The sequence below is a fragment of the Ceratotherium simum genome, chromosome 1, assembly GCF_057802395.1.
Source record: "Ceratotherium simum simum isolate JZ-2026a chromosome 1, ASM5780239v1, whole genome shotgun sequence".
In the NCBI taxonomy this organism is placed as follows: domain Eukaryota; kingdom Metazoa; phylum Chordata; class Mammalia; order Perissodactyla; family Rhinocerotidae; genus Ceratotherium; species Ceratotherium simum.
This window is the reverse complement of record NC_141900.1, coordinates 6758987-6773971: the sequence shown is the minus strand read 5'-3', so window position 1 is coordinate 6773971 and position 14985 is coordinate 6758987. Positions and strand designations below refer to the sequence as shown.

The window sequence follows — 14985 nt, the reverse complement described above, 5'->3', positions numbered from 1 at the left end:
ATGCAGCTAAAATGTTAGATCCTTAACAATATTAAACCTTTTCCACACCCAGAAATGAGTGATGATTTTAAAAAGATGGGGCAGTCCCAAGATAGCCTTTACGAAGTGGTTTCCTTTTCACTAGGAGACCCCGCGTGTGTGTGAGTGTCCACAGCTTCCAACGGCCCCCACGAGCATGCCAGCCCCACCGTTGGCAGGGACACCGTAGTCACGGAGGAACAGGAACAGTGGCAACCCTCTGGCATTCGGCAGGGCAGCGTCTCTGGCTGGTGGGAATTTTCCTGCCCTCTCTCTGAACTGTGCTTCTTGCCAGAGCCAGAGCAAATGGCCCTTCCTCATCCCTAGTGTCAACTCCTGCAGTCATTTACCACTCGAGATGGTATGAAACAGTGGGGCCAAGCCCTGGCCTTGGGAGGCAAAGCCTTTAGTGGTCAGTGACCATAGGTGAGCGTGTTCTCTGCTTTGTGATTTCCAGGGCCCCCTCTAGGGTGCTGTCTGTCTTCGTATGTCAGCCCCACGGGGCCTGCCTGTTGGGCATAGTTTGGCCTTAATATTCGTGTAGAGCTCTCAGCCATGGGGACACTGTCCCTCAACTAGGCCACTCAATAGCCACCAAGTCCAGCTGTGGGGCCAGAATGGGGCAGTGGCTTTGGAAGGCATCTGCCCCGAGCACGTGAGCTGCAGGTCTGCAAGGCTCACCTCAACCAGGACACTGTCACACGTAGAGGCCGGAGGGAAGTGAAACAGCCATCCTGCAGCTGTATCAAATAAACAAACCATTTTTTAAATGAATTTTGAAAACAGATTTTGGCATGCAAAACAGCATCTTGGTGCCCCCATAAACTTGAAAGTGTAACTGCAGATAAACTCCGTTCCCGGGAGCACGGGGGCTCCTGGTGCCCAGGGCTCCCACACGCAGGCCTGAGTCACCACAGGCATCAGGCTGGATGGCAGGAGAGGCTGGAACGTAGACCTGGAGCACAGTGAGGAGGAGTCGCAGCCAGGTCCCCTGAACTTCCAGGATTTGGGGAATTCTGTTATGTGAATTCATCTGAAACATCTCAGGAAAAAACACAAACTCTTTCTTGGGCTGTTTACAGCTTTGTGTTTGTCCCTGGTCAGGTGAGAAAGGTGTGGCAGTCGCCCTTTGAGGACTCGGCCATGACCCCTCGGACGCTGACAGCTGGCCATGTAGACAGGTGTTGAAGGAGCAGCAGCGGCTCATCTTCAGCGCTTGGTGCTCAGAGGGGCCTTCGCAGGCTGGTTCTCTGCCATTTCTATCTCCTTGTCATTAGATCTGAAAGGCACCAAAATGACGTCCTTTCCCCACTGAAATACAGAAACGGAGGGCCGTTTATCAGGCATATCCAGACATCAGGCATGCTTTCTGTGGGCTTGTTATCTCGCCCATGACTGCTCACAATTTCTCACAGTCCGGCGAAGCCCGGGGCCACTGTTAAATGCTCATTGACAGCCAGCTGTGTTCTCTGCAAAGGGTGGGCTGTGCTGGGTGGCTGACGAGGGGCTGTGTGTGGGCCCAGGAGTGGGGAGCAGTGAGGTGGGATGCTGACGCCAGCCAGGGTGGCTCAGGTTTCTGCTCAGGAGTCCCATGTCTACTGCACATTTTAAGGCATAGAAGTAAGGTTTGATTTTTGAATATTTTTCATGTGGCGTAGATGCTGGACTTAGTTTCAGAAATTTGAAAACTACGAATACCCTTCAAGGAATGTCTGACTCTTTTATTTGCACAAAAAGTCCTTTTGGAATGCTCTGATCAATCGTAGCATTCCAGTTTTACTTCAGGGCGTTGTAATAATATGAAGTTTATAGATGGTGATGTGATCGTTTAATAGAATCACTAAGATCATTTGAAAATACACGTTTTTAGAATCACAGAGAAAATTAGAACTGGAAAAAAGAGCTTTGACCCGATATTGCTGGTGTGGCTTTTGACAGCTGTGAAAACTGATGTGCTGGACATTCGGTGGCAGACGGAGGCCAGACAGCCCCTGGGTCTCTGGGGTCAGTCTTCCGACCCTGCTGCTGTCCGCTGTCCCCCACTCACTGTGGGTGCGGAAGAGGGAATTGGGGCAGTGACTCTCGTTCTCACCTGTAGGTGTCCTGGGCCTCCCTGGCGTGACCAGTGTGACCTGGAGCAGAGAAGCATGCTCCTTTCAGGATACATGGCTTCCCTGCTCCCCCTCTGCCCTGGGCCCCGACCACCCAGGACACTTCACAGCCTGTTTACGCTGCTGTGCACAGCTTTCCCAGGATCTCGCCAAGGCGGGGCCCAGGGCGGCAGAAAGAGGTTGTCCAGGAGGACGGGAGCCTGCGTGTGCCTTGGTCATGTGCCCCCTTAGAGCTGGTGGTTCCCCCGGGTCCCTTTGGGATCTTCTCAGGACTCTTGCAGACAAAATGCCTTTTGCTTTGGAACTCGACATCTATCTTAGGTAGCTGTGTCCTTGATTTTTTATTTCTCTCTGTTTCACCTGGTAAAATATTTTAATTCTATACACAAACCATCAGCATGTTATTGGATTGTTTTTTTCCCTATAACCACAGAAGTACTTTCTCTGAATAAAAATCTCAGTGGAAGGCACTGATTTGTGTTCCACCTGGAAAATCCATTTTAAATGAACGGCACTGAGCCGACCGCTTTTTTGAAAGCAGACATCACAGCTGTGCGTGGCTCTTCTCTTCTCTGTCATGAACAAACGTAGGTCAGGGTTTTGGTTCCCGTGTTGCCAGCAAATTCTCTCCGCAGTCCACGAGTGAACCTGTTTGTAGTTTGCCGGTGGTACCAGTTCTGGCCCTTCCTGCAGGACCATGAACTTTCTGGCAGTCACGGGGAGGAAATTCCTTTCCTTGGCAAATTTGGGCTTCAAGTGTATTTTTACCAAGGAATCCTTTCCTCGTGATATCCAAACCAAGGCTGAATGTGCTCCTGCGTGCCGGTGTGGCCCATCTTGGATGAGCGCCCTGGAGACGGTCGTCCTCTCTAGACAGAGACTCTTCTTCCATGTTCTGAGATGGCTTTGGCTTAGAAACGCCTTCACTCTAAACTTCATTCCTTCCTTCAAGATGAGACTTTTCTAGGGAGAGACTTTTCTAGGGATTCAGCTCTGGCAGCATGAAAGGAGGTAGGGGCTTTGAAGCACCAATTTACCCCTCTTGTGCCAATTTGGAGCATCTCATTCTCTACCATTTTGGTATCATTTCACACATTGAAGCTGCCGTGCATTTGCTGGTATTGTTTATTCCATTATTTAATATGGGAAGTTCCTGGTGATGCCCTCCACACACACACACATCAGAGCAGTCTTTGAGACATGTGGCAGGGGTGTAACAAGCATTGGACCAGAGCTGTGCCACGTCTCCTTCGTGCTTCACATGGAACCAGAGTGTTCAAACAGCGAGGGAAATGCCTTTTCAGGGAGATGACGCTGCTAATGCAGATGCGCTGAAGTGTATGTGTGTGCCTCTGAGCACGCAGGAGTGAGTGCTGTGTAAAATGTGTTGTCTTCCCTGCCCTGACATCCAGTGGATGAGAACAGCTCTGGGGTGCGGGTACAGGGGCCTCAGCGTTAAAGATGAGTGTGTTCCGACAGACTGTATGATGGTAGCGTGCCCTTCCCGTTTCCTATTCCCGGCACCATTTCAGGCAACTGAGTTCCATGCACTCAGAAGCATTGCTGCCTTTCTGCTTCTGCTGGCCCCACCTCCCGCTCGGTCCTCCTTGCTCAGTGCCCCCACCACCACCATGTTCTTTGTCTTGGGATGTTTTACCCGTTGTTATAGTCTGTGTACTTTACAAGAGTTGAAAATGCTTAATTTAAGGGTAAAATTGTTTGCTTGGAGTCTTATTGACTCTCTCCTTGACTTTTTGTTGATGCCAGATTGAGAAGACGTGTGTAGGAGTAAGGACTGACCTGAATTCCTTAGACTACACATCTTAAGACCTCTAATGCGTTTGGTAGTGCATTAAAGAGATTTAAATTCAATTTAGTTCTTGACCTCATCTTCGCTCACAGTGTTCAAAGAACAGAAAGTCAGCCAGGTTTTTAATTGATTGAAAAGCTGCCTTGAAGGTTCGGCCTGTTTCATCTCTCACGTGATTTTGTCTCATGCTTTTCCTCTGCAGAAAGGTGCTTGGAGGACCATGAGCTGGTGGTCCGGGTGGAGAGCACCATGGCAAGTGAAAGTAAATTTTTATTCAGGAAGAATTATGCAAAATATGAGTTTTTCAAAAATCCAGTGGTGAGTCTTATTTCTTTCGGTTTGGGGTTTGGAACTCTTGAACTCTTGCAGTTTATACTTGGGTTTAACAGTAGCAGATTACAAAATAACTGACTGAGATGTAGGGATTCACAGATGGATTTGAGAACCGAGTTGCTATTTAAGCAATCCTTGCTCAAAACTCAATCTCTCATGCTTAACTAAATGCCTTAGTACTGGCCAAAGATCACCATCACTTTCTCCCAATAGTAACAGTGGGAAAGGGGGTTAATCTCTAAGTAGAGAGACAGAGAGGAGGGACAGGCTTTCTCAGTTATTTCAAAAGTTCTTAAATTGGAACAAATTGGTCAAATACTTAGTAGAATTAAAAACTCATTATTCTCTGAAAATAGCAAATATTATTTTGTGATTATTTATGGAAGAATGAGTAGAAAAATCAACATCTAGGCGTGTTGAGTAGTTGCCTTGGTTTTCTTTCCTTTTTGGGAGGGAGGGCGCTTGTCTTGTGAAATGTCAGGGTAGGGAGCCTGTCGCCTGCCGTAGCACGTGCTGCTGCCCCGAATCACGAAGCAGAGCCACCAAGACTTGGGGAGAAGACCCCGTGTCAACCTCTGGCTCTGGCAGTTTAGCCGCTCTTTTGTTTGAAAGTAAGAAATCTGATAACTGGTTTTGGGTAATGCACCAGAAAAGGCTTTTTCACATCCCTGTGCTCATCTTTTAGCTTCCAGAGTTCTTTATCTCATGCCACACTTGTGTCACTGAGTTATGCTGTGTGGTGGCCCTCTGCCTTGGTGCACACTTTGAGATGTGAATTCATATTAAACATAATAGATGCTCCAAACCTGGATTCAGCATTTAAGGAAACAATACATCCTTTTGATGTAGGTGTTTCCATTGTGTGATAAAGGAATTAAAAGGACTGTCATTTTAAATACAAATGTACATAATCATACCTGTAGGAATGTTTTTAGTACTGGCATACCTGTAAGTATGCTTTTCCCCACTTTTAAGTAACCTTTAACATATTAGTTTTTCTATTTCCTTAGAATTTCTTCCCAGAGCAGATGGTGACTTGGTGTCAGCAGTCCAACGGCGGTCAGACCCAGCTTTTGCAGGTACTGGCCAAGAGCAGACTTCTGCTGGGGCTTCTGGGTGGATGTCCTCTCAGGCTGTAATGGCAGCCTTGTAAAAACTTGAAGTGACTGCGTTTCTAATCATGGATTTGCCTTGGCTCCTAATGGGGTTTATAATACCAGCAATAAATGTTTACTTGGGAAATCTGTGGGTAGCCAGGCTCCTTCAAAGTGAAACACGCACTTTTAAATGGGATAAACTTACTCTGACTCAGAAGTGATCCAAGCAATGTGATCCTTGAGCGTGGCTGAAGGGGTAGGATGGAGAAGCCACAGGCCCCGTGTTCTCCGCGAGGTCCCAGCTCGTCTTGGAGCACACGTCTCCAGACAGGCCACTGCCCAACTGCTTGGAAATCTCTCCAGAAGTACTGTGTCCACTCCATAGTAAAAAATTATGGGGTCACCATCAAATCCTTTGAAAAGTAACTTACTACACATTAAAACTGAGGGCACCTGTCTTTTTTTTTTTTTCTGGTGAGGAAGATTGGCCCTGAGTTAACATCTGTGCCCGTCTTCCTCTACTTTGTATACGGGACACTGCCACAGCATGGCTTGATGAGCGGTGTATAGGTCCACGCCCAGGATGCGAACCCACGAACCCTGGGCTGCCAAAACGGAGCATGTGAACTTACCCACTATGCCACCAGGCCAGCCCCAAGGACACTTGGTTTAATTGTCCCTCTGCTTTCTCAAGTCTGTTCTAAGAAAACTTGGCCTTTCTCCACTAGGGGCCTCTCTACGCTTACTGCTGACTCATGCTCTTCCAGGGAAATCAGGAACAGAAAAGGGAATGTTATTGCTGTGCCCCTAAACCTGTGTCTGTTTGCAAAGTGTTAAGTGAGAAAATAAACTGTTCACTAAGGTAACTCCCGCTCTCCAGATGCCAGCAAGTATAAGAGAAACTACTAAAATTTAGTTTCTGTAAGATTCTGTCCATAGCCCCTCTTTTTCTGCTTTATTGATCACCGGATCTGTCTGTGCCTCCTGAAAGATGAGAGCCTTGGTGCAAGCTCTGTTCTGGTGGTCTCTTCTGAAGCCCTCCCGACCATAGCGTTTGTCTGTTCTGGCAGGAGTTTTCGACATTTGGTTATGGCCTGTGCACAATGATGGCCAAGTGGCTTTTTTAATTGCCGTTTGAGATGGCTTGTGTGTCTGTGAGGGTGCTGGGTGATCTCTTGAGACTCTAGAGGGACTGGCCCAGGTGCATCAGGACTCTGTCCAGCTAGCCCATCCCACCTGCAGGAGGAACTGTGTCCACTCTCAGTCCAGTGGAAAGGATGCACCAGCGTTACCTCCTCAGCCTTGCTGCCAGGCCTGGCTCTTGGACTCTCTTTCCCACAGAAAGACATGCTGCCTGTGGGAGGAGTTAGCTGGGATGGTGGGCTGTCACCAGGGTGTTCCAGGAGAGATCATGTGCAGACAGGCCCCGTCTACACACCTTTCATTTGGAGGGGTACGTGGTGAGAGGGACAGCGAGGGGCTTGCTCTCGGTCCACAGGGCTCCTAAGCAGTTGCTACTGGCACTTCCTCTGGCCCCAACTCCAATGACCAAGTTATGTATTTTATGGAAAACTAGAATAAAGGGCAGCATCCTTAAGTGTATGTCATGTAAGGAAATGTGTGAGTTCGTGTTTTTTGCCAGTGTTAGAAAGGTCCACTTGCTTGTGTGTGTTTAAATACTAATTATGTTCTAGACAACACCATTTTAAATGGGATTTTTAAGACTTTTGTGTGTGTGTGTGTGTGTGAGGAAGATCAGCCCTGAGCTAACATCCATGCCAATCCTCCTCTTTTTTTTTTTTTTTTTTTTGCTGAGGAAGACTGGCCCTGGGCTAACATGTGTGCCCATCTTCCTCCACTTTATATTGGACGTGGCCACAGCATGGCCTGACAAGCAGTGCGTCGGTGCACGCCCGGGATCCAAACCCCGGGCCACCGCAGCAGAGCGCGCGCACTTAACTGCTATGCCACGGGGCCAGCCTGGGATTTTTAAGACTTTTGAAACGTATCATTTGAAAACTTTCAGTTTGACCAAAAGAAGAGTCTTTTAGTAATTCAGAAAAAATCAAAATGTCAGTGATGCTAATCACATATTTGCTTTAATTATTTTATGTCAGCATTATCTGACTTTTGAAATTTGCCCTTCAACAGAATTTTTTAAACTCCAGTAGTTGTCCTGAAATTCAAGGGTTTTTGCACGTGAAAGAGCTGGGAAGGAAATCGTGGAAAAAGCTGTATGTGTGTTTGCGGAGATCAGGCCTTTATTGCTCCACAAAGGGAGTTTCCAAGGTGAGTTTTAAAGTCACCACCAGGCTGGGCATGTCCACAGTGAACGTGGGCTTCATGTTAAAATCATAGGCTCCTCCAAGCTCATGATAACTTATTGAGCTAATTGTGTAACAGCTAAACTCAGAGTTACTGGTCTACTGGTCTACCTCAGAAAGCAGGTGATAACAGAGACCTAGGAGCCTCGGGGCTGAATCTTTCTTGCACCCCAGGCTGTCCAGCCCAGGCCCCCTCTGTGGGTTGGGAGCAGAGCCTTTTGGCTGCCTGAGTCTCTTTTAAAAAATGCTGACTTAGTTTCCTTAATTTGGAAGTTGGCATCCAAGCTAGCCATCAGGATGACTGATAGATTAGTGCCACCATAATGCCAGTCTAATACCTGGTGTTATAGACATTTTATGGAATAAATTGCAGTTTTGCGTGTATCCCCGGTGGGAAGAGGAGGTGAGAGATGGAAAACAGCTGCAGGCCTCCAAAGAGAGTCGGGGCGTTGTGGGCTTGCCTTGCCAAGGGTCTCCTTTGGTGTCTTTGCACACCGTTCCCTACTCTTTTCTTGTAATGTCTGAGTACGCCCTGCAGTGGGAGTGTGCCCAGCAGACCTTGGCCGTGTGTTTACCATCTAAGAGCTGTCGTGTCTTCTGTTCCTGCCGGGAGAGAGGAGGGAGGAGCTGGTGGGAGCCCAGGCGAGGGTGCTGAGCATCAGGCTGGCTTAGTGCGTCTCTGGGAAGCCAGCAGCTGCCGAGGGCGGGAGCCAGAGAGAAGGGGCATGGGCGGCGGGGCCCCTCCCCTCTGGAGATGGAGTGTCTTGCACCCAGTGCAGGGTGGGGAGGTGACTTCCCAGCTCTGGTTTATGGCTCACTCCCCATCCTTGTGTGGAATGAGGACATGTGTAGCCCAGAGCAGGACAGAAAACTGGGTTGGAGAGTGAAGGAGGAGCAGGATGGGACAAGCCGTCCGTGGGAAAATTTCAGGCGGAAGTGGACTCTGAGCACACAGCACAGCAAGGTGGCTGAGTCCTGCATCTGAGAGTGTGCTCTTAACTTTGACTTTCAGTGTTCAGACTTTCTTCTGGTTTTCACTTTGAATATTTGGTTATGGGGCTTTGATTTGGCAGAGTATCAAATGCATTCTAACAGTCATGTCTGAGAATTGGGAGGTGGGTTTTTTTGGTGGGGACTTGGTGAATTTGGTTTTAACTTAGCACTTATTTTATACAATGGTTATAATCTGTAGAATATCAGAGGGGAGATGCATTGAAAGCGTGCACAGACTGCCCTCTGTTGACGAGGACATGAAAACATTTACTCTTTGCTGTACTCGAATTCTCCACCGACATGAATCTGACCAACCTTTTTCACAGGAGCCCAGACACCTGCAGTTGCTCGCTGACCTGGAGGACAGCAGCGTCTTCTCCCTGATTGCCGGCAAGAAGCAGTATAGCGCCCCCACTGACTATGGCTTCTGCATAAAGGTAGTCTGCCTCCAGGCCATCAAGAGGCTGCTCCTCACTGTCAGCATGCCCCTGGAAACTCTAGAATTAAAACAGTAAACTCCTTTCTTGGCTATTGCTTTTTTTTTTTTTTAACAGAAACGCAGTTTCACTGAATTTTTTCATTCATGTAAAAATATTTCATGTGTGCTTATAATGTGTTGGTCCTTGAGTAGCTCAGAAACTCAGGGAAGAGCAGAGTACACAATAGACAATGCCGGTCGATGGGCTCAGTGGCCTAGTGACCCCCAGCCTGCCAGCTGGGGGCCTGCAGGGTGCTGAGTGAGCGGACGCCTTCTGTGGAGGCTTCCGGTCACCAGGATAGTAGGATAGGAGTGACCACAGCATTGCCCTCCCTCTGTGCACATGTGTGAGGGCACGGGCTCACACATACTGCACATGCATGTACACATCTATGTCAATACACAGATATGCACACAAACACATACCTATATGCTTGCACGCACCAAGGGGGATACAAAGATCTGCAAACATACACATTCGTACATATGCACACATGTGCCCACGTGTACACACACACACACACACACACACACACACAGACACCGCTATGGACAGGGCCTGCTCTTCTCCCCTGGGGAGGCTGTGGTGATGTTGGTCATCGTAATAGTAGATTATATTTACTGAATACTCACTGTGCGTGAGACGCTCTGCTAAGGGTTTTATCTCCATCATCTTATCGAGTCTTCCTGGGTGCTTACAGGGTGGGACCTGAACCAGCCCCATTGCTCACATCCGGTAGCCAGTGAGTAGCTGTGCCTGGAGTCACCCAGCTGGGCAAACTCAGGAGCCAGAGCCTGATCCCATCCCGAGGAGAGGATGGGGAGCAGGGAGCACGTTCTGTCCTAAAATGCTGTCTTATACTCCATTTGCTGAAGCTTCTTTGGGTGGCAAGTTATAGGAGCCTACTTCACACCAGCGTAAGGCCCAAGTATACTGGAAGCCACTGTGGGAATGTGGCCTCAGGAGGGCCTGAAGGTGGGAGCAGGAGCCGTCAGGGTCCAGACAGCCAGTCCCTCTGCCTTCCCACCGGCTCACACCAGCGGTGCCCTTTCTCTCTGCAGACTGGCAGTCTCTGCTTCTGCAGCATCAGCCACACGCAGGGACTGTCACTCCTCTCCCTCACTCCACCCTCCAGATTCCCAAGGCAGAGAGCTGGGTCAGTGTCCGCCCAGCACTGTCGCTTGTATCTGGGGTCAGCGGGCTCACATGGAGACCCAGATAAGCTTATGCCTGCAACGGTTTTCCTCCATCACCAAATAAACCCTGCCTCTGAGTGGGAGCATCTGCCGACTACATGGCGGGAGCTGTGACGGTGACCCTCGCCTGCCTCAGGCTGCTTGTCCCACGTTAGTCCCCCTTCTCCAGGGTGACATTGGTCTCACTCTCTGGGCCTTCCTTGGGGTCCGTCCTGGGGGCCACTCAGACACTCCAAGAGCCCTGAGCCCCTCAGGGATTCTCCCCTCACTGGTGAACCCCTGCAGGGGCCCTTCCTCCCGCTGCCTGCTCAGCCTTCCTGGGAGGCGAAAGTGAAGATCTTGTCTTCTGGGTGAACTCTGGAGCGGGCTTTCCTCCCATCGAACCCAACATCCCCTCCACAGAGTTAGACAACCCTCTCTGTCCCTGTCACCTTATCTGCTCATCCTGTAATAGTTTACCTTCTTGTTTGTCTCCTCTGGGCTCCCCTGTCAGAAGATGGCTGATCATTCCACTTAGTAACAAGTAATTATAACCAACCAAGGCTGGTCCACGTCAGGTACAAGAAAGGTGCCCGATGCCAAGGGGTGTGGACGCCTGCCCGTGCCCCGCTCTGGTGACGCCCAGCTGATCGTGTGGTGTGTGTAGGTTCATCCCCTCCTTCACGTGAGGAGCAAGAGCATGTGTCTGATTCGCTGTGTTATACTCATGAGGTCTTTTACCTTCTTTAGCCAAACAGAGTCCGGAACGAAGCTAAAGGGCTGCGGCTGCTGTGCGCCGAGGAGGAGCAGAGCAGGACCTGCTGGATGACGGCCTTCAGGCTCCTCAAGGTACCCCGCGCCTCGCGGCGTGCGGCCGTGCGCATCTCTTCCTGGAAGATGCCCGCCACTCTTCCCCTGTTCCCTCACAGTGTTCTGTCAATCGAGTGTAGTCACACACCTTTCCCAGTGGGGTGTCAGGGGCTTCTCACAGAGGCGGAACCTTAGAAGGGGCAGACCTGGTTTCCGACCTCGGCACTGTTGACGTTTGGGCCGGGCAGTGGGCTGGCCTGTGCATTGTAGGACACTTAGCAGCATCCCTGGTCTCCCCCAGTAGATGCCAACAGCACCTCCACCCTGCAACCAGATGAGACAGCCAAAAACGTCTCTAGACATTACCAACTGTCCCCTGGGGTGTGAGGGGCCAGGAACTTCCGCTGGTTGAGAACCACTGGGTTAGAGGAATAAGAATTGAAAGGTCAGGACCAGGGAAGTGGGGAGAGAGCAGATGGTTCATCAGGAGGGTTAATTATTCTCATGACTAAGCATCAGACTCCCGGCTTCCCTCAAAGCCAGGGCCTGAGGGAAACGTGACAAATTGTACCACTCGCCGTAGCACCTCAAGGGAAATAGTGTCTCCTGACAATAAGTTCAAAAAGAAAGTTATTGCGTGAACCTCATATGGGATAATGCCCCTGACGGGACTTGCACAGTAATTGCCAAAGTGATTTCATACGGCTCTTTAGTAAAAGCTAAGCGCATAACCGTAGAGCACATCTCACTTTTGATTTCCCACAAAATGTTCCTTTGCAAACACACGTACACCACATGTCTAGAACTTCCTGTGTATGGAAAGTCCGTGCAAGTTGCAGGTTAGTTGACTGAGACAAATTTGGCTAAAGTCAAGGTGTCTGGAGGAGAAGTTTGTTTGTTCACCTGTGGCTGCCACATGCAAAGGTCTAAGAATCTCTTTGCAAAATCCCCCAGCCCTCATTGACGCTTTCAGCTGGTCTGAGACGCAAGGTGGAGTCACTCAAAGAAACAGACAAGCAGAAGGAGGCTTAGCTCAGCTCTCTCCTTGGAGATGCCACAGAACACAAGCTCCAGGGTTAGGCATCCTGTATGCCTCTCTGTCCCAGGACCTAATTTTGTTTTATTTTTGCCACTGATTAAACAAAAAAAGATTAAAATTAAAATGTTGCTATTTCATAACAGAAGAGGAAATGTTAGTGTTGGTATCCTTTACAAGCCAGTTTTTGATTTAAGTGTCCATCAATAGGAGACTGGTTAGGTGAGTTACAAGATGTCCATTCAGAGGAATACCCTGAACAAGTTAGCTCTCTGGGTTCTATTGTGGAAAAATTTCCAGGATATATTATTTACAATTAAAAAGCAAAGTGCAGAACAGTACATAGAGAGTGTGCGACGTTTCGGGGGGCTATTGGAAATCTGTATTTACATTTCTTGGTATGCATGTCAACGTTCCGTAAGACTGCAAGAGAAAATAAAGAGGTCTCTTCTGGGGAGAGTGGATGCAGCTGTGCAAATGGGGGCAGCAGTGGGAAGGAAACCTTTCAAGTTGTATATATTTGTGTGATTTTTTTTTTTTTTATCTGTGAATATAGAATCTATTTTGGAAAAAGCAGTGAAAGTAAATGAAAACGGAAAGTGGTATCACACTATGAAGCTATAAATGTTATTACTTTGGGTGATACACAGTAAATCCAATGAGCAAGTTCTTACCCTCTGCTTCATGCGTAAGGAAGAGCAGGGATCTCTCCTTTGGTGCCATCATGACATAACTAGGCACAGGAAAGGAAAGGGGCAGAGCTGATAGTGATTATAATAACTGACTTTGTTATTAGCGCTAACAATAACACATTACATAGTATGTTAACGTGATATTATGAACATTTTTGAGCATTTACTGTGGCCAGGCACTCTTTTTATCACCTCACACCTAGGACCTCGTTTACTCCTCACAACAGCTGTGTGACATATATGTTATTATCATCCCCATTGTTCAGATGACAAACCTGAAGCCCATCCAGTCATGCTCCAGGTGTGGCTGCTGGTATGTGGCAGAGCCAGCATTAGAACCCCAAAACTGTGGGCTCCCTTCCTAGCCACCACGCTTTGCTGCCCTCCCTGAGAGCCACCAGGAAGTCGAAAATCCATTCAGTTCTGAATGTGATCCCGTCGTCCCAGCCACTTTGCAGGTAGCAGTTTTCATCCAGTGAGCCGCAGACTCCACACGCTCAAGTGCCGTTGCTATAGGAGCATGGAGGCCTGGACCCAGTGTCCACTGCAATGTGGCAGTGACAGGCCCTTGAGCCATCTCAGGTGAAGCGGAAGTTGAGGTAGGCCTTTCTGTCCTGGCTAGTGATGCTGCTCTCACGTCTCTGCCACCACTGAGCCTGCTCACAAAACAGCATCTGATGTGAGAATCCTTACAACAGGACGACGTCTCCTCCCTCCCTGGCCCGAGTTGTCCTGGTCAAAGAAGGGGAAAGCGTAGTCAGAACACTACGTTCTATGCTGACAGTCCCCCTCCTGCGCCTGCACGTTGCCTTCAGAATGGGGGGGATTGTGCCAGGTACTTGTGCCATTTGAAGCGGTAGGGAAACCTTCTCAAGTGCCCCCTGTTTCCTTGGCCCTGCGACTCTCACAAGCTTCTTGGATGTGAGCATCGACTCACATCCATCATCAGTCTTTTCTCCTTGACCGGGAGACAGGAACCAAGGTGGGCGGTAGCAGGTCAGCAGGCCGCAGGGACCTGACCATCCGTCCAGATCCATCCATCCATCCTCCCTGTGCTTGCTCTGTGCCTGATCACGTGTCTGGGTGTCATCTTGCCTGCCTCTTCCCAAAATCCTCCTTGAGGACAGCAAGTGCTTAGTGCTCAGTACTCAGTAGATGCTTAGAAAATTTGAATCGAAGTAAAGTAAAAGCAACCCATACTCCCGTGTCTGGCTTCAACCAAGCAGCTGTTTCTCCCTCTTGCTTGCCTGATGTTGTGGGCAACACTGGAGTCGACCTGAGACTGTGCCCCTGCCTGGGGTTGGCAGGGTCAGCAGATGGGGGCTTTGGACCACAGAATATATAAGATCCTCTCACAGAGTCTGGTTCTCAGGCCTCCACGGGGGTGTCTCGCCAGCACAGTCCATGGAAACGTTGGGTTGTGCCTCTTCATGGTTGACTTGAAGATCTTGTCTGCAGTAAGTGATGAGGGGTCCCTCCCAGCTCTAGCCCTCAGACTCTCTTGCCCCCTAAAAGTGGATCAGATGTACCCTGTCCTCATGTGGAGGAAGTGGACAACGCACAGAGGATGCCTTGTTTTATAACCGACATCAGCCCTGAAGCATAAAGCTTTGCCTCCCCACTGTCCCTGACTCCATCCAGGAATCATTTCTGTGTAGTGGGTAATCCTGAAATAGCTATTTGGATTGTATTAAAATCCCAGGGATTTCTGAGGAAAACCTTATTTTATACCAACACAGGTATACTTTCTTTAAAAAAAAAGATTAATTATAGCTTGAGCCTACGTAGGAGAAACCTAGCGTTACTGTTCTTGACTTTACAGATACTCTTAGTGGATAAAGCCCACAGATAATATCTCCTTTTGTCCCTCATTCCTTCTTGTTACACTGCTATCTAAATAATTTCATAGATACTATGGGGGCTATGCAAGGAATACGAAAATTTTGGTGTAGTTATCTATCATCTCCTTCCCTCCCCCCATCTTCTAAAACTTTCTTGAACTTCTATAGCAATTCTTCCCCAAGAGGGAGGTCTTGCTTCATCAATGCAGGATTCTATAATGAGCAGTTGCTTTGGTTTTAAATGGCCTGACACTGAAAAGGTAGTT

The 14985-nt window shown here is 48.8% G+C and overlaps 1 protein-coding gene across 11 annotated transcripts in view; it reads left to right on the top strand.

Annotated features, from left to right (window-relative positions):
* Positions 1-14985, top strand: part of GRB10 (growth factor receptor bound protein 10) — a 196274-nt gene that overhangs the window by 158831 nt on the left and 22458 nt on the right. For 9 of the 11 annotated variants that reach the window (XM_087432971.1, XM_087432529.1, XM_087432810.1 and 6 more), the window contains 5 exons: positions 4142-4257; positions 5283-5351; positions 7521-7658; positions 9013-9123; positions 11091-11189. In XM_087432971.1, the coding sequence (XP_087289097.1) occupies positions 4142-4257; positions 5283-5351; positions 7521-7658; positions 9013-9123; positions 11091-11189 (533 nt within the window). The remainder of the gene's footprint in view (positions 1-4141; positions 4258-5282; positions 5352-7520; positions 7659-9012; positions 9124-11090; positions 11190-14985) is intronic. The other 2 variants (XM_087432924.1, XM_087432879.1) reach the window with 1 other exon arrangement.